At 43.6% G+C, this 21,986-nt stretch overlaps 1 protein-coding gene across 2 annotated transcripts in view; it reads right to left on the minus strand.

The window, feature by feature from the left end:
* Positions 1 to 3,780: 3,780 nt before the first annotated feature.
* The window catches only part of PIAS4 (protein inhibitor of activated STAT 4), a 232,317-nt gene continuing 214,111 nt past the window's right edge, over positions 3,781 to 21,986 (minus strand). The window contains exons 10-11 of one of the 2 annotated variants that reach the window (XM_069767935.1): positions 7,626 to 7,756; positions 3,781 to 7,510 (exon numbers count right to left, since the gene is read on the minus strand). In XM_069767935.1, coding sequence (XP_069624036.1) covers positions 7,302 to 7,510; positions 7,626 to 7,756 — 340 coding nt within the window. In that variant the 3' untranslated portion in view covers positions 3,781 to 7,301. The remainder of the gene's footprint in view (positions 7,511 to 7,625; positions 7,757 to 21,986) is intronic. The other variant, XM_069767939.1, reaches the window with a different exon arrangement.

The raw sequence follows: 21,986 nt of genomic DNA on the forward strand, positions 1-21,986 counted from the left end.
ATAAAAAAAAATTTACAGTCAATATCTTTGTCACTCCGAACGTCTTTAAAAAAAAAAAAATCATGCTATTCTATTTGATTGGGCTAAACCTCTATGCCTTTAATGTCTCCGCCACCTCCCCAAATACATCCTGCATTATTCTTAGTTGTTTTCCTTCATGTAGAATGAACCTACAAGGAAGGAAAGGGTTTATTTTAATTCCGATATTTTGGTCCCATTGACTTGCATTGGGATCGGGTATCGGTATCGGCGATATCCGATATTTTTTGAATATCGGCCGATCCAATCCGATACCGATACTTTCCGATATCGGAAGGTATCGCTCAACACTACTAATAAGGTATGAAGTGACGAAAGAGGTAGTGAATAAAAACTTTTTTCCTTTACTTGCATAATACTTAAAACAAAATATTTTATAACAAAGACAGGGAGATGGAAAAAATGGGACCTCAAAAAGAGTCAGGGTGTGACACGAGAAAATAAGTTTATAGTATGTCTGCCCATGGAAGGTGTCCTCCTGGAATGTTTATATGGATATGCTTAGAAGGGGGTGGATGTCACAACATCTCCTAGTTTCCCCTTTTAATCCATTATCCAGGAGAAAACACAGACCAAGAAAGTCACCAATAATCACCTTACAACAGGCATTGATTCAATTGAAGTTACTAACAATCAGCTCAAGGGAATAAAGTAAAAGGAATCACAGCTGTAGTAGGACTTGGAAATCTTACCCAAGGTGTAATTTGTAAAAAAAAGAGCCACTAGATGGCAAGCAAGTATAATGTAAGAGGGATAAATGATAAATACAATGGGTTCAAAGTGGAATAAGCATACAATGGAGCTGGTTAGAGAGGAATCAACAGGGCACGTGCCTAGGGTGGAACGATGCGGGTGGAAGGGGAGTGTTGGGGGGCGTCACCTGAGCAGGTTATTTATTTTAAATTTTTTATAAAGTCCGGGCCGGGGTCACCTTAAACCCCCTCCGCCCCGCCCGCCTCTGTCTCCCTTGAAGACATCATACAGTATGATTCATACTCACCTACACCAGCGATGCCTGGTCTGGTCTCAGCAACGGCAGCTCGTCCTGTGTGAGCGGTCACGTGGTACTGATCATTAAAGGTGATGAATATGGATGCATATTCATGACCTTAATGAGCAGTACCACATGACCGCTCACACACGACGAGGGTGCTGCGCCGGGACAGAGGTGGAGGATTCCGTTCTGCGCGGTGTGGAAAAGGTGAGTGTGATGACAGCCAGGGAGGATGGGGGAGGAAGGAGGACCGTGGACGGGGAGCCGAGCCATACAAGATGGGAGCGGCGGGGAGCCGATGAGCCATGCATGGAGGGGGACAGGGGGGAGAGATGACGAGCCATGCAAGATGGGAGCCGATGAGCCATGCATACAGGGGGGGATTGGAGATGAGCCAGAGCCACCCATGCATAAAGGGGGAGATGAGCCATGCATACAGGGGGGATGGGAGATGAGCTAGAGCCACCCATGCATAGAAAGGAGGGGGAGATGAGCCACGCATACAGGGAGGGGGGGGAAGATGCGCCACCCATGCATACAGGGAGGGGGAGATGAGCCACGCATACAGGGAGGGGAGATGACAAGCCACCCATGCATACAGAGAGGGGGAGATGAACCACGCATAGAGAGGGGGGAGATGAGCCACCCATGCATACAGGGAGGGGGAGATGAGCCACACATACAGGGTGGGGGGGGGGGGGGGGAGATGAGCTACCCATGCATACAGGGAGGGGGAGATGAGCCACGCATACAGGGAGGGGAGATGATGAGCCACCCATGCATACAGGGAGGGGGGGGGAGATGAGCCACCCATGCATACAGGGAGGGGGAGATGAGCCACGCATACAGGGTGGGGGGGGAAGATGAGCCACCCATGCATACAGGGAAGGGAGGAGATGAGCCATGCATGATGGGAGCAGGGAGCCATGCATACGGGGGGGGGGGGGGGGGGGTTGATGAGCCATGCATACAGGATGGGAGGGGAGGTGGGCCATTAAACAGTATGCATGGAGCATCATATGTGGCCATTATACAGTATTGAGCATCATGTGTGGCCATTAAACAGTATTAAGCATCATGTGTGGCCATTATACAGTTTTGAGCATCATGTGTGGCCATTATACAACATTGAACATCATGTTTGGCATTATACAGTATGGAGCATCATGTGGGGCTATTATACAGTATTGAGCATCATGTGTCGTCATTATACAGTATGGAGCATCATGTGTGGCCATTATACAGTATTGAGCATCATGTGTGGCATTATACAGTATGGAGCATCATGTGTGGCATTATACAGTATGGAGCATCATGTGGGGCCATTATACAGTATGGAGCATCATGTGGGGCCATTATACAGTATGGAGCATCATGTGTGGCCATTATACAGTATGGAGCACTGTGTGGCCATTTTTTTGTTTATAATTATTGTTTATGAAACAATGTGATCAGCAGTGCTAAATGGGTGTGGCTGGGACGTGGATATAGGTGTGACTGGTTGTGAAATGGGTGTGGTCAGGCATGGCCTACGCGTGCCGCAAAACCTAGCCCTCTTTCGCCTCCTTCAAAAGTTGCGAGGTATGGTACCACATTTGCCAGATCACAGAAAGTGCTGCAAATCCCATAGGGAATGAATGAGGCCAAACGCAGGGTTGCCGTAGGGGATCCATTACGCAGCAGATGCCGAAAAACTGCCAGATCTGCTGCAAAAGGCTACTTTCACATGAGCGATTTTCGCCAAAAGTCACTGCCGATAGTGTCATACTCATCAATGGGGGAGGCAGCACTAAAAGTGCCTAGGGCAGCAGAAACTCTAAATACGGCCCTGGGAATCAATATTACCTGGGTATAGAGGCTGGAAAGTGGTGCAGCATAGGAAAAGGGTCGTGTCACATCCTACGCCCGACAAGCGCCGTTTCGCTTTACCGCTTCTTCATAAAAAAAATAATAATAAAGGTAAAAAATGAAAAGATCGTAGTCTGAATATCAGACCGGTGTACCTCCTACAGACACTTAGCATGAACTGGTTCAGCTGGAGCCAATGTGTATACTCCAGAGGAGGCGCTAATCTTTTTGTATTCACTTAGTGTCAGCCTCCTAGTGGCAGCATCATAACACCCACGGTCCTATGTCCACCAGTGAGGTGAGGGAGAAAAATAGTTTTGTAAATTTTGTTGAAAAAAAAAATTACAAAATCACTGGTCAGCCCTTCTAACTTCCTAACAAAAACAATTATGTTTCAAAAATTGTGCTGATGTAAAGTAAAGTAGACATATGAGCAATTTTATCACCGTAACCATTTTGTTTGACATAACTCTTTGGTTTAAGGGAATAAAAATTAAAAGTTGAAAATTTGGGGAAAACTTTGCAATTTTCTGATTTTTTCACAAATAAACGCAAGTCATACTGAACAATTTTTTACCACTATCATGTAGTACAATAATCAGTCTCAGCATCAGTGGGATTCTGTTGAAGCGTTTCAGAGTTATAACCACAAAGTGACACAGGTCAGAATTGTAAAAGTTGGCTTGATCATGAAGGTGAAAAAAGGCCTGTGGGGTAAAGGGGTTACACTTTCCTTTGTATTCTTGAATAAAAAGAAAAAAGAATTCAGATTAACTAAACAGTCACTGTAAGTGGAATGTGTCTTCACTTGCACAGATTCTACTAGCAAAGACCACTTAAGAATCCACATTACATTACTGTTCACCTTTGAATAAATGGGGTACAATGATATGGTATAAACTTTCTGCAACTACAAAATTGCAAATATTTTTATTGTAACAAACACTATCTTTCTGTGTTTTTCTTGTTAAATGTAGGAACCAAGGGAAAAAACTTTTTTTTTGCAAAGCAAGTAAAAAATGAAGAAAAAAAGAGAAAACGAACAAAACACTTCCAATAAAGAAAATAACAAATAACATGTTAATAGACACTAGAGACTGATTAAGAAAGTTTAAAAATACTTAAATTAAAACAAGAAAATAAAATACAAGATGCCATCTTGTGGCTGACTGAACCAGTTGTATTATGTCTTATATTTCTCTGCAACAAAAGGAGATAAAGAAGTACAAGCATCTTAAGGGGAGGAGACACCATTCTGTAAATTTCATTTTAGGTACTGCCCAAATAGCCAATGATTTCACAGGAAAGTCACTGGCACAGCTACTACTTTTCATGAGAAGTAAGGCAGTGATTTAACTATTTTAGTTGCAATTCATATTTTCATAAATGCCAAAAGGAGTTTTGTAAATTGTTAATGATGGCACAGCTGAATATCTACAGAAAAGGGAGTTGAAAATGATGCAATAAATTAAAAAAAAAAAAAAAATTCATACACACACTGTATAAAAAAGAAAGTTACTTTTTTGTGTCACATTTACGCTGCCCAGCACAGAGGCAACATGGAAATTTAAACAGTGATTTCATATATGACAGTGCCTCTATGAAGTCACATGCACAAAAGTGATATTGAAAGTTTGGAAAATCAGTTCAGTCTTCTAATGCTACTGCTGAAATGGTTATTCCTAGGACCCCCAATAAGTGCAGTAAAAAAATAAAAAGGAGGACCAAGAGGAAGCATGAGTAGACACAGAATGAATGTAAATTTCAGATCAAATTTTCACAGGGCAAAAGAAAACAAAAACAGTGTAGTATAGTTGCACACATTCATTTTTTCTTGACAAAACAATGATGCCCTCAATTTTCACCAGAGGCATTTCTTCATGCAGGAAGCACCCATACATACATCTGACTACTTTCTGCTTGCTTTTACATGCAGACCTAGCTTTCTGTTACCGATGTGTATGATAAACATGATTTGTATCCAATATAAAAAGGCCATACCATGATTATAAATGACCCAAGTATTAGGCTATGTGCACACGTTGCGGATTAGGCTTAGGAATTTCTGGTGCGGATTCTGCCTCTCCTGGCAGAAAACGCACCAGTGGATTTGTCGCGTTTTTTGTGCGGTTCCGCAGCGTTTTTTGTGCATTTTTGCTGCGGTTTTCTTGCAGATTTGCTGCGTTTTTTACCCCTGCGGTTTTCTATAATGGAATGGGTACAAAAATGCTGCAGATTCACAAAAAAGAAGCGACATACTACTTCTTTTAAACCGCAGCATTTAAGCAGCGGATTTTCCGCAAAGTGTGCACAGCATTTTTTTTCTCATTGATTTACATTGTACTGTAAATCAATTGCGGATCTGCAGCGTTTCTGCACTGCAAAAAACGCTGCGGATCCGCAGAGAATCCGCAACGTGTGCACATACCCTTAAAGGTATGTGCACACGTTGCGGATCCTCTCCGGATCCGCAGCGTTTTTTGAGGTGCAGAAATGCTGCAGATCCGCAATTGATTTACAAGTACAATGTAAGTCAATGAGAAAAAAAAATGCTGGGCACACTTTGCGGAAAATCCGCTGCGGTTTATAAGTAGTAGCATGTCACTTCTTTTTTGTGAATCTGCAGAGTTTTTGTACCCATTCCATTATAGAAAACCCAGGGGTAAAAAACGCAGCAAATCCGCAAGAAAACCGCAGCAAAAACGCTGCGGAACCGCACGAAAAATATTACATATCCGCAGGTGCGTTTTCTGCCAGGAGAGGCAGAATCCGCACCAGAAATTCCTAAGCCTAATCCGCAATGTGTGCACATAGCCTAATTTCCAGAGCTGCTGTGACAGTTTCACATTGTGATGAGCACAAGCTATACTGTTTTGAGCAGACTAAGTGGTAATGGTCAAGTGAAGAACAGGAATTTCAAGCTACCCAAGAGGCGCCATTATTGCAGTCATGTAGGTTTTACTCTAACGCAGTTGCATGTTGGAGGAAACATACTTTGATAGAGTTGGTTAGGGACTATTTGTCTCGGATGACTAGTTTGAGGCCAGTCCACAGAGGCTTGACTCATGACTGATATGACTCTCTATACACCCCGAGTGACTGATTTTTTCCCCTATACACACACACAGTCTAAAACAAGTCTAGGGAAGTGGGGTAGGGAGAAGCCACTGGGAGTCCTGCCTAGGAATAGTAAGAGACAAAAAATGAATCTTTAAGACTGATGTTTTACATTCCAGTCTTGATGAAGTGTGTGCAAGAATAAAATGAGCCAAATTCTATTAAGACGCGCAAGCCATTTAATAAAATTCAGCGCATGTCAGTGGCAGGCGCTGAGCCAGAAATGTTACTCCAGTCAGGACGGCAGTAATATTTCTAGCATAAAAAAAACACTGCCCTTGCCGCGTCGCGTGCCCTCCCCAACTTTGCCCATTTTGGGGGCTGCATGAATCAGTTGACAGATTCTTTTTAACCATTTGAGACTTTGTAGATGGACAATCCATTTAAAAATAAGACCTGGTCACCTAACCAAACAAGTACAGATAATGAACATAAGAATATAATTACTAAGATTTCAAGGCTCCTAAAGGCTGTGAAGTTTTCAATAGTAAGAACAGAATGTGTATGGAGTGAGGGGGCAAGAGAGTGAAGGCTTTAATAAGGGATACTGATGGGGAGGATAGAGTTGAGAGCAGCATTAACACCACCCCTATTTAGCACAGAAACAAAAACCTGAATAGCAGAGAGGTAGTTTGACTGAAAGCATTGTGTAAACCCTTCTCCCACCCCTTAATGTTGCTTACAAAAATCTAAACACACCCAGCTTTTTGCATATTACTAAATAGATGAATGAAAACTGCACCCTTCACAAATCTACAGGAAGTGAGATGTTAGTTTATCAAGCTGGCCATTTTTTATCAATCCCACACAATGGGTATCATCATCCAGGTTCTTTTCTGAATCGATATTTACAGTATTAAACTTTTGCCTTTAATTTCCCTCTAAAACATTTACATCCCTTTAATTACAAAGCAAATGCTCCAAATATTTACGCTAATTTTACCCATGTGCCCCCTTTTTCACTGCTCATACAGGAGTATAAAGGGAAAAGGTCTGCATTTTACACTTGTTTCTGGAGGCAAGGAGAGTGGTTGATAAGGAGGCATGGAATGGTTTTCTCCCCCCCCCCCCCCCCCGTGTGTCCCCTGGACCCACAAAAAATAAAACTAAGGGAATGAGGACAAAGCATTAACTCTCTCTGCAGGTCAATATGATGGTATATACCTCCTAAGGTGTACAAGTTGAAGAGAGTTGACCAAAGTCATGATGCATACAGGTCTTGGTAAGAAGATGGGACAACAGCACCTAGCTGTGCCTGTTTGGGATTTCAAGGTCCATGTCCAGAGTAAGAAGCAAAATTGGGTCAGCAAGCCGATAAAATGCCTTTTTCAAAGCAGCGTCTCTTATGAGGTGGGCGGTCCTCCTCCTCTTCTTCCTCGTCTTCGTCAGAAGAAGATGATGAAGATGAAGAGCTGTCCAGTGTTAAATCCACCACATCTGGCCCAGGTTTTCCATTTTCAGTGGACATTGTGCTGCTAGGAGGTGGAACCTTTGCAGTTATTTCTGGAGAACCTGATAAAAATACAATAAACCGTACCAATTAAAAAAACAAAAAAAACTTATTGAGCAGAGAAATGAAAAAAATATTTTTTTCTTATGCATTTTTTAAATATAATGAGGCAAATACCTAAATCAAGAATAGGACACACTGGACTGCAGCTTCGCTCTTTTTCAGCTTTTATTGGGCGCCAAGACCCATCAACCAAAAATTCTATTTCATCTGCGTCCTTACACTCACTAAGGATCTTTGACAATAGTCTGAAAGAGAAAACATTGTTCACAAACATCAACAGGTGTTCATACTGTAAAAATGAGCATTCATAACAAATGTACCACAAAACATTGAATAGTGGAAGCAAGGAATGGCAACCAGCTAGAAATCCTTGTATTTAGCAGTCAGGACCAAAAAACTTATGGCTTATATTATTTTTAGTTAATTTGCAGCTTTTTTTTAAAAAAAAAACAACAAAATTTGTGACTCTTCAAAATTAATCATCATCTAGAATTGACATATTAGACTAACTTACAGTACAGACCAAAAGTTTGGACACACCTCATTTAACCCCTTCATGACCCAGCCTATTTTGACCTTAAAGACCTTGCCGTTTTTTGCAATTCTGACCAGTGTCCCTTTATGAGGTAATAACTCAGGAACGCTTCAATGGATCCTAGCGGTTCTGAGATTGTTTTTTCGTGACATATTGGTCTTCATGTTAGTGGTAAATTTAGGTCAATAAATTCTGTGTTTATTTGTGATAAAAACGGAAATTTGGCGAAAATTTCGCAATTTTCACATTTTGAATTTTTATTCTGTTAAACCAGAGAGGTATGTGACAAAAAATAGTTAATAAATAACATTTCCCACACGTCTACTTTACATCAGCACAATTTTGGAAACAACATTTTTTTTTGCTAGGAAGTTATAAGGGTTAAAATTTGACCAACGATTTCTCATTTTTACAACGAAATTTACAAAACCATTTTTTTTAGGGACCACCTCACATTTGAAGTCAGTTTGAGGGGTCTATATGGCTGAAAATACCCAAAAGTGACACCATTCTAAAAACTGCACTCCTCAAGGTGCACAAAACCACATTCCAGAAGTTTATTAACCCTTCAGGTGCTTCACAGCAGCAGAAGCAACATGGAAGGAAAAAATGAACATTAACTTTTTAGTCACAAAAATTATTTTTCAGCAACAATTTTTTTATTTTCCCAATGGTAAAAGGAGAAACTGAACAACGAAAGTTGTTGTCCAATTTGTCCTGAGTACGCTGATACCTCATATGTGGGGGTAAACCACTGTTTGGGCGCACGGCAGGGCTTGGAAGGGAAGGAGCGCCATTTGACTTTTTGAATGAAAAATTGGCTGCACTCTTTAGCGGACACCATGTCAAGTTTGGAGAGCCCCCGTGTGCCTAAAAATTGGAGCTCCCCCACAAGTGACCCCATTTTGGAAACTAGACGCCCCAAGGAACTTATTTAGATGCATAGTGAGCCCTTTAAACCCCCAGCTGCTTCACAAATTGATCCGTAAAAATGAAAAAGTACTATTTTTTCACAAAAAAAATTCTTTTAGCCTCAATTTTTTCATTTTCACATGGACAACAGGATAAAATGGATCCTAAAATTTGTTTGGCAATTTCTCCTGAGCACACCGATACCTCACATGTGGGGGTAAACCACTGTTTGGGCACATGGTAAGGCTCGGAAGGGAAGGAGCGCCATTTGACTTTTTGAATGAAAAATTATCTCCATCGTTAGCGGACACCATGTCGCGTTTGGAGAGACCCTGTGTGCTTAAACATTGGAGCTCCCCCACAAGTGACCCCATTTTGGAAACTGGACCCCCCAAGGAACTTATCTAGATGCCTAGTGAGCACTTTAAACCCTCAGGTGCTTCACAAATTGATCCGTAAAAATGAAAAAGTACTTTTTTTTCACAAAAAATTTCTTTTCGCCTCAATTTTTTCATTTTCACATGGGCAATAGGATAAAATTGATCCTAAAATTTGTTGAGCAATTTCTCCCGAGTACGCCGATACCTCATATGTGGGGGTAAACCACTGTTTGGGCACACGGCAGGGCTCAGAAGGGAAGGCGCGCCTTTTGACTTTTTGAATGGAAAATTAGCTCCATTTGTTAGCGGACACCATGTCGCATTTGGAGAGCCCCTGTGTGCCTATGCAATGGAGCTCCCCCACAAGTGACCCCATTTTGGAAACTAGACCCCCCAAGGAACTTATCTAGATGCATACTGAGCACTTTAAACCCCCAGGTGCTTCACAGAAGTTTATAATGCAGGGCCATGAAAATAAAAATTAATTTTTCTTTTCTCAAAAATGATTTTTTAGCCTGGAATTTCCTATTTTGCCAATAGTAATAGGAGAAATTGGACCACAAATGTTGTTGTCCAGTTTGTCCTGAGTACGCAGATACCCCATATGTGGGGGTAAACCACTGTTTGGGCGCACGGCAGGGCTCAGAAGGGAAGGCACGCCATTTGGCTTTTTAAATGGAAAATTAGCTCCAATCATTAGCGGACACCATGTCGCGTTTGGAGAGCCCCTGTGTGCCTAAACATTAGAGATCCCCCACAAATGACCCCATTTTGGAAACTAGACCCCCAAAGGAACTAATCTAGATGTGTGGTGAGCACTTTGAACCCTCAAGTGCTTCACAGAAGTTTATAACGCAGAGCCATGAAAAAAAAAAAAAAAATTCTTTTCTCAAAAATGATTTTTTAGCCCGCAATTTTTTATTTTCCCAAGGGTAACAGGAGAAATTTGACCCCAAAAGTTGTTGTCCAGTTTCTCCTGAGTACGCTGATACCCAATATGTGGGGGTAAACCACTGTTTAGGCACATGCTGGGGCTCGGAAGTGAAGTAGTGACGTTTTGAAATGCAGACTTTGATGGAATGCTCTGCGGGCGTCACGTTGCGTTTGCAGAGCCCCTGATGTGGCTAAACAGTAGAAACCCCCCACAAGTGACCCCATTTTGGAAACTAGACCCTGAAAGGAACTTATCTAGATGTGAGATGAGCACTTTGAACCCCCAAGTGCTTCACAGAAGTTCATAACACAGAGCAGTGAAAATAATAAATACGTTTTCTTTCCTGAAAAATAATTTTTTAGCCCAGAATTTTTTATTTTCCCAAGGGTTACAGGAGAAATTGGACCCCAAAAGTTGTTGTCCAGTTTCTCCTGAGTACGCTGATACCCCATGTGTGGGGGTAAACCACTGTTTGGGCACACGTCGGGGCTCAGAAGGGAAGTAGTGACTTTTGAAATGCAGACTTTGATGGAATGGTCTGCGGACGTCATGTTGCGTTTGCAGAGCCCCTGGTGTGCCTAAACAGTAGAAACCCCCCACAAGTGACCCCATTTTGGAAACTAGACCCCCCAAGGAACTTATCTAGATATGTGGTGAGCACTTTGAACCCCCAAGTGCTTCACAGACGTTTACAACGCAGAGCCGTGAAAATAAAAAATCATTTTTCTTTCCTCAAAAATGATGTTTTAGCAAGCAATTTTTTATTTTCTCAAGGGTAACAGGAGAAATTGGACCCCAGTAATTGTTGCGCAGTTTGTCCTGAGTATGCTGGTACCCCATATGTGGGGGTAAACCACTGTTTGGGCACACGTCGGGGCTCGGAAGTGAGGGAGCACCATTTGACTTTTTGAATACAAGATTGGCTGGAATCAATGGTGGCGCCATGTTGCGTTTGGAGACCCCCTGATGTGCCTAAACAGTGGAAACCCCTCAATTCTAACTCCAACACTAACCCCAACACACCCCTAACTCTAATCCCAACTGTAGCCATAACCCTAATCACAACCCTAACCCCAACACACCCGTAACCCCAACACACCCCTAACCCTAACCACAACCCTAATTCCAACCCAACCCTAGCCCTAAGGCTATGTGCCCACGTTGCGGATTCGTATGAGATTTTTCAGCACCATTTTTGAAAAATCCACGGGTAAAAGGCACTGCGTTTTACCTGCGGATTTACCGCGGATTTCCAGTGTTTTTTGTCCGGATTTCACCTGCGGATTCCTATTGAGGAACAGGTGTAAAACGCTGCGGAATCCGCACAAAGAATTGACATGCTGCGGAAAATACAACGCAGCGTTCCCGCGTGGTATTTTCCGCACCATGGGCACAGCGGATTTGGCTTTCCATATGTTTACATGGTACTGTAAACCTGATGGAACTCTGCTGCGGATCCGCAGCGGTCAATCCGCACCGTGTGCACATAGCCTAATTCTAAAGGTATGTGCACACGCTGCGGAAAACGCTGCGGATCCGCAGCAGTTTCCCATGAGTTTACAGTTCAATGTAAACCTATGGGAAACAAAAATCGCTGTACACATGCTGCGGAAAAACTGCACGGAAACGCAGCGGTTTACATTCCGCAGCATGTCACTTCTTTCTGCGGATTCCGCAGCGGTTTTACAACTGCTCAAATAGAAAATCGCTGTTGTAAAACCGCATTGAAATGCGCAGAAAAAACGCGGTAAATCCGCCATAATTCCGCAGCAGTTTAGCACTGCGGATTTATCAAATCCGCAGCGGAAAAATCCGCAGAGGACCAGAATTCGTGTGCACATACCGAAACCCTACCCCTACCCCTACCCCTAGTTCTTACCCCAACCTTAGTGGAAAAAAAAAAAAAAAATTTATTGTCCCTACCTATGGGGGTGACAAGGGGGGGGGGGGGGTGTCATTTACTTTTTTTTTTATTTTGATCACTGAGATATAACCTATCTCAGTGATCAAAATTCACTCTGGAACGAATCTGCCGGCCGGCAGATTCGGCGGGCGCACTGCACATGCGCCCGCCATTTTGGAAGATGGCGGCGCCCAGGAAAGAAGACGGACGGTCCCCGGGAGGCCAGGTAAGTATAAGGGGGGGGAGATCAGGGCACGGGGGGGGCGTCGGAGCACGGGGGGGGGGAAGGGTGGATCGGAACACGGGGGGGTGGATTGGAGCACGGAGTGGGGGATCGCTGTGCGGGCGGGTGGATCGGAGCACGGGGGGGGATCGCTGTGCGGGGGGGGATCGCTGTGCGGTGGGTAAGATCGGAGTGCGGGGGGTTTGTTTGGAGCACGGGGGGTGTGATTGGAGCACGGGGGGAGCGGGCAGGAGGACGGGGGAGCGGAGCACAGGACCGAGGGGAGCGGACCACAGATCGGGGGGCTGGGGGGGCGATCGGAGGGGTGGAGTGGGTGCACATTAGTGTGTCCAGCCATGGCCGATGATATTGCAGCATCGGCCATGGCTGGATTGTAATATTTCACCATTTTTTTAGGTGAAATATTACAAATCGCTCTGATTGGCAGTTTCACTTTCAACAGCCAATCAGAGCGATCGTAGCCACGAGGGGGTGAAGCCACCCCCCCTGGGCTAAACTACCACTCCCCCTGTCCCTGCAGATCGGGTGAAATGGGAGTTAACCCTTTCACCCGATCTGCAGGGACGCGATCTTTCCATGACGCATATGCTGCGTCATGGGTCGGAATGGCACCGACTTTCATGACGCAGCGTATGCGTCAAAGGCCGGGAAGGGGTTAAAGATTTTTCTGTATTTTCATGACTATGAAAATTGTAAATTCACACTGAAGGCATCAACACTATGAATTAACACGTGGAATTATATACTTAAAAAGTGTGAAACAACTGAAAATATGTCTTATATTCTAGGTTCTTCAAAGTAGCTACCGTTTGCTTTGATGACTTCTTTCACGCTGTTGGCATTCTCTTGATGAGCATCAAGAGGTAGTCACCGGGAATGGTTTTCACTTCACAGGTGTGCCCTGTCAGGTTTAAGTGGAATTTCTTGCCTTATAAATGGGGTTGGACCATCAGTTGTGTTGAGAAGAAGTCTGGTGGATACACAGCTGATAGTCCTACTGAATAGACTGTTAGAATTTGTATTATGGCAAGAAAAAAGCAGCTAAGTAAAGAAAAACGAGTGGCCATCATTACTTTAAGAAATGAAGGTCAGTCAGTCTTAAAAATTGGGATAACTTTCAAAGTGTCCCCAAGTGCAGTTGCAAAAACCATCAAGTGCTACAAAAAAAACTGGCTCACATGATGACCGCCCCAGGAAAGGAAGACGATGTCGATCGCTGCAGCGTCGCTGTGTGGTCGCTGGAGAGCTGTCACACAGACAGCTCTCCAGCGACCAACGATGCCGAAGTCCCCGGGTAACCAGGGTAAACATCGGGTTACTAAGCGCAGGGCCGCGCTTAGTAACCCGATGTTTACCCTGGTTACCGTTGTAAATGTAAAAAAAACAAACACTACATACTTACATTTCCGGTGTCTGGTCAGGTCCCTCGTCTTCAGCTTCCCGCACTGACTGAGCGCCGGCCGGAAAGTACAGCGGTGATGTCACCGGTGTGCTCTGCTTTACAGCTGGCTGGCGCTCACCAGTCAGTGCGGAAGCTGACGGCGGGGGACATGACCAGACACCGGGAATGTAAGTATGTAGTGTTTGTTTTTTTACATTTACAATGGTAACCCGATGTTTACCCTGGTTACCAGTGAAGACATCGCTGAATCAGCGTCACACACGCCGATTCAGCGATGTCAGCGGGAGATCCAGCGACAAAAAGTGCTGGACTTTCCCCAGCGACCAACGATCTCCCAGCAGGGGCCTGATCGTTGGTCGCTGTCACACTTAACGATTTTGTTAACGATATCGTTGCTACGTCACAAAAAGCAACGATATCATTAACGATATCGTTATGTGTGACGGTACCTTAAGAGTCACCTCTGCTTCTGAGGATAAGTTTATCAGAGTCACCTCAGAAATCGCAGGTTAACAGCAGCTCAGATTAAAGACCAGGACAATGCCACAAAGAGTTCTGGCAGCAGACACATCTCTACAACAACTGTTAAGAAGAGACGTTCTGAAGCAGGCCTTGATGGTAAAATAGCTGCTAGGAAACCACTGTTAAGGACAGGAAACAAGCAGAAGAGACTTGTTTGGGCTAAAGAACACAAGGAATGGACATTAGACCAGTGGAAATCTGTGCTTTGGTCTGATGAGTCCAAATTTGAGATCTTTGGTTCCAACCACCGTGTCTTTGTGCGATGCAGAAAAGGTGAGTGGATAGACTCTACATGCCCCACCGTGAAGCATGGCGGAGGTGTGATGGTGTGGAGGTGCTTTGCTGGTGACACTGTTCGGGATTTATTCAAAATTGAAGGCATACTGAACCAGCATGGTTACCAAAGCATCTTGCAGCGGCATGCTATTCCATCTGGTTTGCGTTTAGTTGGACCATCATTTATTTTTCAGCAGGACAACGACCCCAAATACACCTCCAGGCTGTGTAAGGGCTATTTGAGAGTGATGTGGTGCTACGCCAGATGACCTGGCCTCCACAGTCACCAGACCTGAACCCAATCGAGATGGTTTGGGGTGAGCTGGACCGCAGAGTGAAGGCAAAAGGGACAACAAGTGCTAAGCATCTCTGGGAACTCCTTCAAGATTGTTGGAAGAAACATTTTCGGTGACTACCTCTTGAAGCTCATCAAGAGAATGCCAAGAGTGTGCAAAGCAGTCATCAAAGCAAAAGGTCGCTACTTTGAAGAACCTAGAATATAAGACATATTTTCAGTTGTTTCACACTTTTTTGTTCAGTATATAATTCCTCATGTGTTAATTCATAGTTTTGATGCCTTCAGTGTGAATGTACAATTTTCATAGTCATGAAAATACAGAAAAATCTTTAAATGAGAAAGTGTGTCCAAACTTTTGGTCTGTACTGTATATACACCCATATTGCTTACACATGTACAAAGACATTCATCATTGTCATGCACCGTATTTTCGGACCATAAGACGCACTTTTTCCTCAAAAAATGTTGGGTGAAAATGGGGTGCGTCTTACGTAGGAATATACTTACAAATATGATGGCGGCGGTCCTGATGCAGCCTCCCTTTCCCAGGCTGGTGCGGCGGGGCTCTGTGGTGGTGGCGGGGCTCCACAGGCAATTCGTCAAAGCCCGGAGGCCCCTCCACGTCTGTTGCTGCGATGCGGTGGCCTCCGGCAAAATGGCTGCCGGGGCGACGCATGCTCAGATTCAAATCTTGGCAACGAGATCTAGTCCTGAGATCTCAGGAGACAATATCTTGTTGCAGAGATCTGAATCTGAGCATGTGCCGCCCCCGGCGACCATTTTCCTGGGGCCACTGCATCGCTGCAACGGAGCTGCGGTGGCTTCCAGGCTTTGTCACAATGCTGGCGGAGCCCCGCCGCCCCACAGAGCACCGCCACACCCCCAGCGTGGGATGAGATTTCCCGGGGACCACCGCACCAGCCTGGACCAAAGAACGACCCCTGTGACCACTCCTCCACCTGTGCTGATCCCTTCCCTGATAAGCTGAATTCGGACTGTATGACGGACCTCCATTTGACATTTTTTTCTCCCTATTTTCCTTCTGAAAATTTGGGGTGCGTCTTATGGTCCGGTGCGTCTTAATAGTCGAAAAATACAGTAAGTGTTTAGATCATTGTATATTACTTTCCTGGAACACCATTTCAGTAGTGCTATAGGAGGTTACACAGGATACTCCAGCAAGTGGTCATAACATTATACCACCTAATCTACACACCTAGTCAAAATTGTTGGTACCCCTTGTTTAGTGACAGAAAAACCCAGATTGATCAGAGAAATAACTTGAATCTGACAAAAGTAATTAATAAACAAAATCTATGAAAATGAACAAATGAAACTAAGACATTGCTTTTCAACCATGCTTTCACAGAATTAAAAAAAAAAATAAAACTCATGAAATAGGAACAGGAACATGGATTTTTCCTCTCTGAACCCTGTTCACACAAGGTATATACAGATGATCAGGTTTTTAAATACATCAGATAGGGATTGCATACATTAGTTAGGACTGCTCTGATAAGGGTATACCGTGAAGATTGGTAGAGCAGCTTAGTATACGTTTTTTGCAAAAATTGTATCAACCAAATACCCTGTTTTTTACATCTTTTACTAGCACTTGCGGATTACTGCAACATTTTTTCAAACTGAGTGTTTTTGGTTTTACTATTCTCTTTTGTGTCTTCAACTCATGAAATAGGCCTGGACAGAAATGGTACCCTTAATATTTTGTTGCACAACCTTTTGAAGCAATCATTGCAATCAAACGATTCCTGTAACTGTCAATGAGACTTCTGGACCTCTCGACAGGTATTATGGCCCACTCCTCAAGAGCAAACTGCTCCAGTTGTCTCATGTTTGAAGGTTGCCTTTTCCTGATGGCTTGTTTCAAGCTCTTTCCAAAGATGCTCAATAGGACTTAGGTCAGGGCTCATAGAATCATAGAATGGTAGAGTTGGAAGGGACCTCCTGGCTCATCTGGTTCAACCCCCTGCTCAAAGCAGGATTCACTAAATCATCCCAGACAGATGTCTGTCCAGCCTCTGTTTGAAAACTTCCATGGAGGGAGAATTCACCAACTCTCGTGGCAGCCTGTTCCACTCATTAATCACCCTGTCAAAAAGTGTTCTCTAATATCTAATCGGTGTCTCCTCCCATTTAGTTTCATCCCATTGCTTCTAGTCTTTCCTTGTGGAAATGAGAATAAAGATGATACTTCTACAATGTGACAGCCCTTGAGATATTTGTACACTGCTATTAAGTCTCCTCTCAGTCTTCTTTTTTGCAAGCTAAGCATTCCCAAATCCTGTAACCGTTCCTTATAGGACATGGTTTGCAGACCGGTCACCAGTCTAGTCGCTCTTCTCTGAACTTGCTCCATTTTGTTGATGTCTTTTTTAAAATGTGGTGCCCAAAACTGGACACAGTATTCCAGATGAGGTATGACCAAAGAGGAGTAGAGGGCAATAATGACTTCAAGTAATCTTGACTGTATGCTTCTGTTAATACATCACAGAATTGCATTTGCCTTTTTTGCTGCTGCATCACACTGTTGACTCATGTTCAGTTTAAGATCTATTCGTATACCCAAGTTTTTTTCACATGTGCTGTTGCTCAGCCATATTCCTCCCATTCTGTATCTGCTTTTTTCATTTTTATTGCCCAGATGTAGTACTTTGCATTTTTCCTTGTCAAAAACCATTCTGTTAGTTGCTGCCCACTGCTCCAATTTATTTATATATTTTTGAATCCTCTATCTCTCTTCTTTGAATACTCTCTCTGGCCTTCTCTGAAAAGGCTACTTCAGAATAGTCCAATGTTTTCAGCAGTGTGTTTTGGGTCATTATCCTGTTGCAAGACCCATGTCCTGCTACTGAGACCAAGATTTTTGGCACTGGGCAACACATTTCTCTCTAGAATTCCTTCAAAGTCTTCAGATTTCATTTTACCCAGCACAGATTCTAGACACCCTGTGCCAGATGCAGCAAAGCAGCCCCAGAACATAACAGAGCCCCCTCCATGTTTCACAGTAGGTTAAAAAAGTTTACTTTTCTTAACCCCTTCATGACCCAGCCTATTTTGACCTTAATGACCTGGCCGTTTTTTGCAATTCTGACCAGTGTCCCTTTATGAGGTAACTCAGGAACGCTTCAACGGATCCTAGCGGTTCTGAGATAGTTTTTTCGTGACATATTGGGCTTCATGTTCGTGGTAAATTTAGGTCAATAAATTCTGCGTTTATTTGTGATAAAAACAGAAATTTGGCGAAAATTTTGCAATTTTCACATTTTGAATTTTTATTCTGTTAAACCAGAGTGTTATGTGACACAAAATAGTTAACCCCTCTGTGACCTTAGACGTACTATCCCGTCGAGGTGCCCTGGGCTTATCTGACCCTGGACGGGATAGTACGTCATAGCCGATCGGCCGCGCTCACGGGGGGAGCGCGGCCGATCGCGGCCGGGTGTCAGCTGTTTATCGCAGCTGACATCCGGCACTATGTGCCAGGAGCGGTCACGGACCGCCCCCGGCACATTAACCCCTGGCACACCGCGATCAAAGATGATCGCGATGTGCCGGCGGTGCAGGGAAGCACCGCGCAGGGAGGGGGCTCCCTGCGGGCTTCCCTGAGCCCCCCGCAGCAACGCGATGTGATCGCGTTGCTGCGAGGGTCTCCTCACCTCCCTCCCTGCTCGAGCCCCGGATCCAAGATGGCCGCGGATCCGGGTCCTGCAGGGAGGGAGGTGGCTTCACAGAGCCTGCTCAGAGCAGGCACTGTGAAGCCTGCAGCGCTGCATGTCAGATCAGTGATCTGACAGAGTGCTGTGCAAACTGTCAGATCACTGATCTGTGATGTCCCCCCCTGGGACAAAGTAAAAAAGTAAAAAAAAATTTTTCCAAATGTGTAAAAAAAATAAAAAAAAATATTCCAAAATAATGAAAAAAAAAAAAAATATTATTCCCATAAATACATTTCTTCATCTAAATAAAAAAAAAAAACCAATAAAAGTACACATATTTAGTATCGCCGCGTCCGTAACGACCCGACCTATAAAACTGTCCCACTAGTTAACCCCTTCAGTAAACACCGTAAGAAGAAAAAAAAAAAAACGAGGCAAAAAACAACGCTTTATTATCATACCGCCGAACAAAAAGTGGAATAACACGCGATCAAAAGGATAGATATAAATAACCATGGTACCGCTGAAAGCGTCATATTGTCCCGCAAAAAAAGAGCCGCCATACAGCATCATCAGCAAAAAAATAAAAAAGTTATAGTCCTGAGAATAAAGCGATGCAAAAATAATTATTTTTTCTGTAAAATAGTTTTTATCGTATAAAAGCACCAAACCATAAAAAAATGATATAAATGAGGTATCGCTGTAATCGTACTGATCCGAAGAATAAAATTGATTTATCAATTTTACCAAACGCAGAACGGTATAAACGCCTCCCCCAATAGAAATTCATGAATAGCTGGCTTTTGGTCATTCTTCCTCACAAAAATCGGAATAAAAAGCGATAAAAAAATGTCACGTGCCCAAAAATGTTTTCAATAAAAACGTCAACTCGTCCCGCAAAAAACAAGACCTCACATGACTCTGTGGACCAAAATATGGAAAAATTATAGCTCTCAAAATGTGGTATTGCAAAAAATATTTTTTGCAATAAAAAGGGTCTTTCAGTGTGTGACGGCTGCCAATCATAAAAATCCGCTAAAAAACCCGCTATAAAAGTAAATCAAACCCCCCTTCATCACCCCCTTAGTTAGGGAAAAATAAAAAAAAAATGTATTTATTTCCATTTTCCCATTAGGGCTAGGGTTAGGGCTAGGATTAGGGTTAGGGTTAGGGCTAGGGCTAGGGTTAGGGCTAGGGTTAGGGTTAGGGCTAGGGTTAGGGCTAGGGTTAGGGCTAGGGTTAGGGTTAGGGCTAGGGTTAGGGCTAGGGTTAGGGTTAGGGCTAGGGTTAGGGCTAGGGTTAGGGCTAGGGTTAGGGCTAGGGTTAGGGTTAGGGTTGGGGCTACAGTTAGGGTTGGGGCTAAAGTTAGGGTTAGGGTTTAGATTACATTTACAGTTGGGAATAGGGTTGGGATTAGGGTTAGGGGTGTGTCAGGGTTAGAGGTGTGGTTAGGGTTACCGTTGGAATTAGGGTTAGGGGTGTGTTTAGATTAGGGTTTCAGTTATAATTGGGGGGTTTCCACTGTTTCGGCACATCAGGGGCTCTCCAAACACGACATGGCGTCCGATCTCAATTCCAGCCAATTCTGCGTTGAAAAAGTAAAACAGTGCTCCTTCCCTTCCGAGCTCTCCTGTGTGCCCAAACAGGGGTTTACCCCAACATATGGGGTATCAGCGTACTCAGGACAAATTGGACAACAACTTTTGTGGACCAATTTCTCCTGTTACCCTTGGGAAAATACAAAACTGGGGGCTAAAAAATAATTTTTGTGGGAAAACAAAAAGATTTTTTATTTTCACGGCTCTGCGTTATAAACTGTAGTGAAACACTTGGGGGTTCAAAGTTCTCACAACACATCTAGATAAGTTCATTTAGGGGTCTAGTTTCCAATATGGGGTGACTTGTGGGGGGTTTCTACTGTTTAGGTACATTAGGGGCTCTGCAAACGCAATGTGACGCCTGCAAACCATTCCATCTAAGTCTGCATTCCAAATGGCGCTCCTTCCCTTCCGAACCCTCCCATGCGCCCAAACGGTGGTTCCCCCCCCACATATGGGGTATCAGCGTACTCAGGACAAATTGGACAACAACTTTTGGGGTCCAATTTCTCCTGTTACCCTAGGGAAAATACAAAACTGGGGGCTAAAAAATAATTTTTGTGGGAAAAAAATTGTTTTATTTTTATGGCTCTGCATTATAAACTTCTGTGAAGCCCTTGGTGGGTCAAAGTGCTCACCACACCTCTAGATAAGTTCCTTAGGGGGTCTACTTTCCAAAATGGTGTCACTTGTGGGGGGTTTCAATGTTTAGGCACATCAGTGGCTCTCCAAACGCAACATGGCGTCCCATCTCAATTCCTGTCAATTTTGCATTGAAAAGTCAAACGGCGCTCCTTCCCTTCCGAGCTCTCCCATGCGCCCAAACAGTGGTTTACTGCCACATATGGGGTATCAGCGTACTCGGGACAAATTGGACAACAACTTTTGAGGTCCAATTTCTTCTCTTACCCTTGGAAAAATAAAAAATTGGGGGCAAAAATATAATTTTTGTGAAAAAATATGATTTTTTACTTTTACGGTTCTGCATTATAAACTTCTGTGAAGCACTTGGTGGGTCAAAGTGCTCACCACACCTCTAGATAAGTTCCTTAGGGGGTCTACTTTCCAAAATGGTGTCACTTGTGGGGGGTTTCAATGTTTAGGCACATCAGTGGCTCTCCAAACGCAACATGGCGTCCCATCTCAATTACTGTCAATTTTGCATTGAAAAGTCAAACTGCGCTCCTTCCCTTCCGAGCTCTCCCATGCGCCCAAACAGTGGTTTACTGCCACATATGGGGTATCAGCGTACTCAGGACAAATTGGTCAACAACTTTTGAGGTCCAATTTCTTCTCTTACCCTTGGAAAAATAAAAAATTGGGGGCAAAAATATAATTTTTGTGAAAAAATATGATTTTTTATTTTTACGGTTCTGCATTATAAACTTCTGTGAAGCACTTGGTGGGTCAAAGTGCTCACCACACATCCAGATAAGTTCCTTAGGGGGTCTACTTTCCAAAATGGTGTCACTTGTGGGGGGTTTCAATGTTTAGGCACATCAGTGGCTCTCCAAACGCAACATGGCGTCCCATCTCAATTCCTGTCAATTTTGCATTGAAAAGTCAAATAGCGCTCCTTCCCTTCCGAGCTCTCCCATGCGCCCAAACAGTGGTTTACTGCCACATATGGGGTATCAGCGTACTCAGGACAAATTGGACAACAAGTTTTTGGGTCCAATTTCTCCTGTTACCCTTGGTAAAATAAAACAAATTGGAGCTGAAGTAAATTTTTTGTGTAAAAAAGTTAAATGTTCATTTTTATTTAAACATTCCAAAAATTCCTATTAAACACCT

This window comes from Ranitomeya imitator, chromosome 1 (assembly GCF_032444005.1).
Source record: "Ranitomeya imitator isolate aRanImi1 chromosome 1, aRanImi1.pri, whole genome shotgun sequence".
Lineage (NCBI taxonomy): Eukaryota > Metazoa > Chordata > Amphibia > Anura > Dendrobatidae > Ranitomeya > Ranitomeya imitator.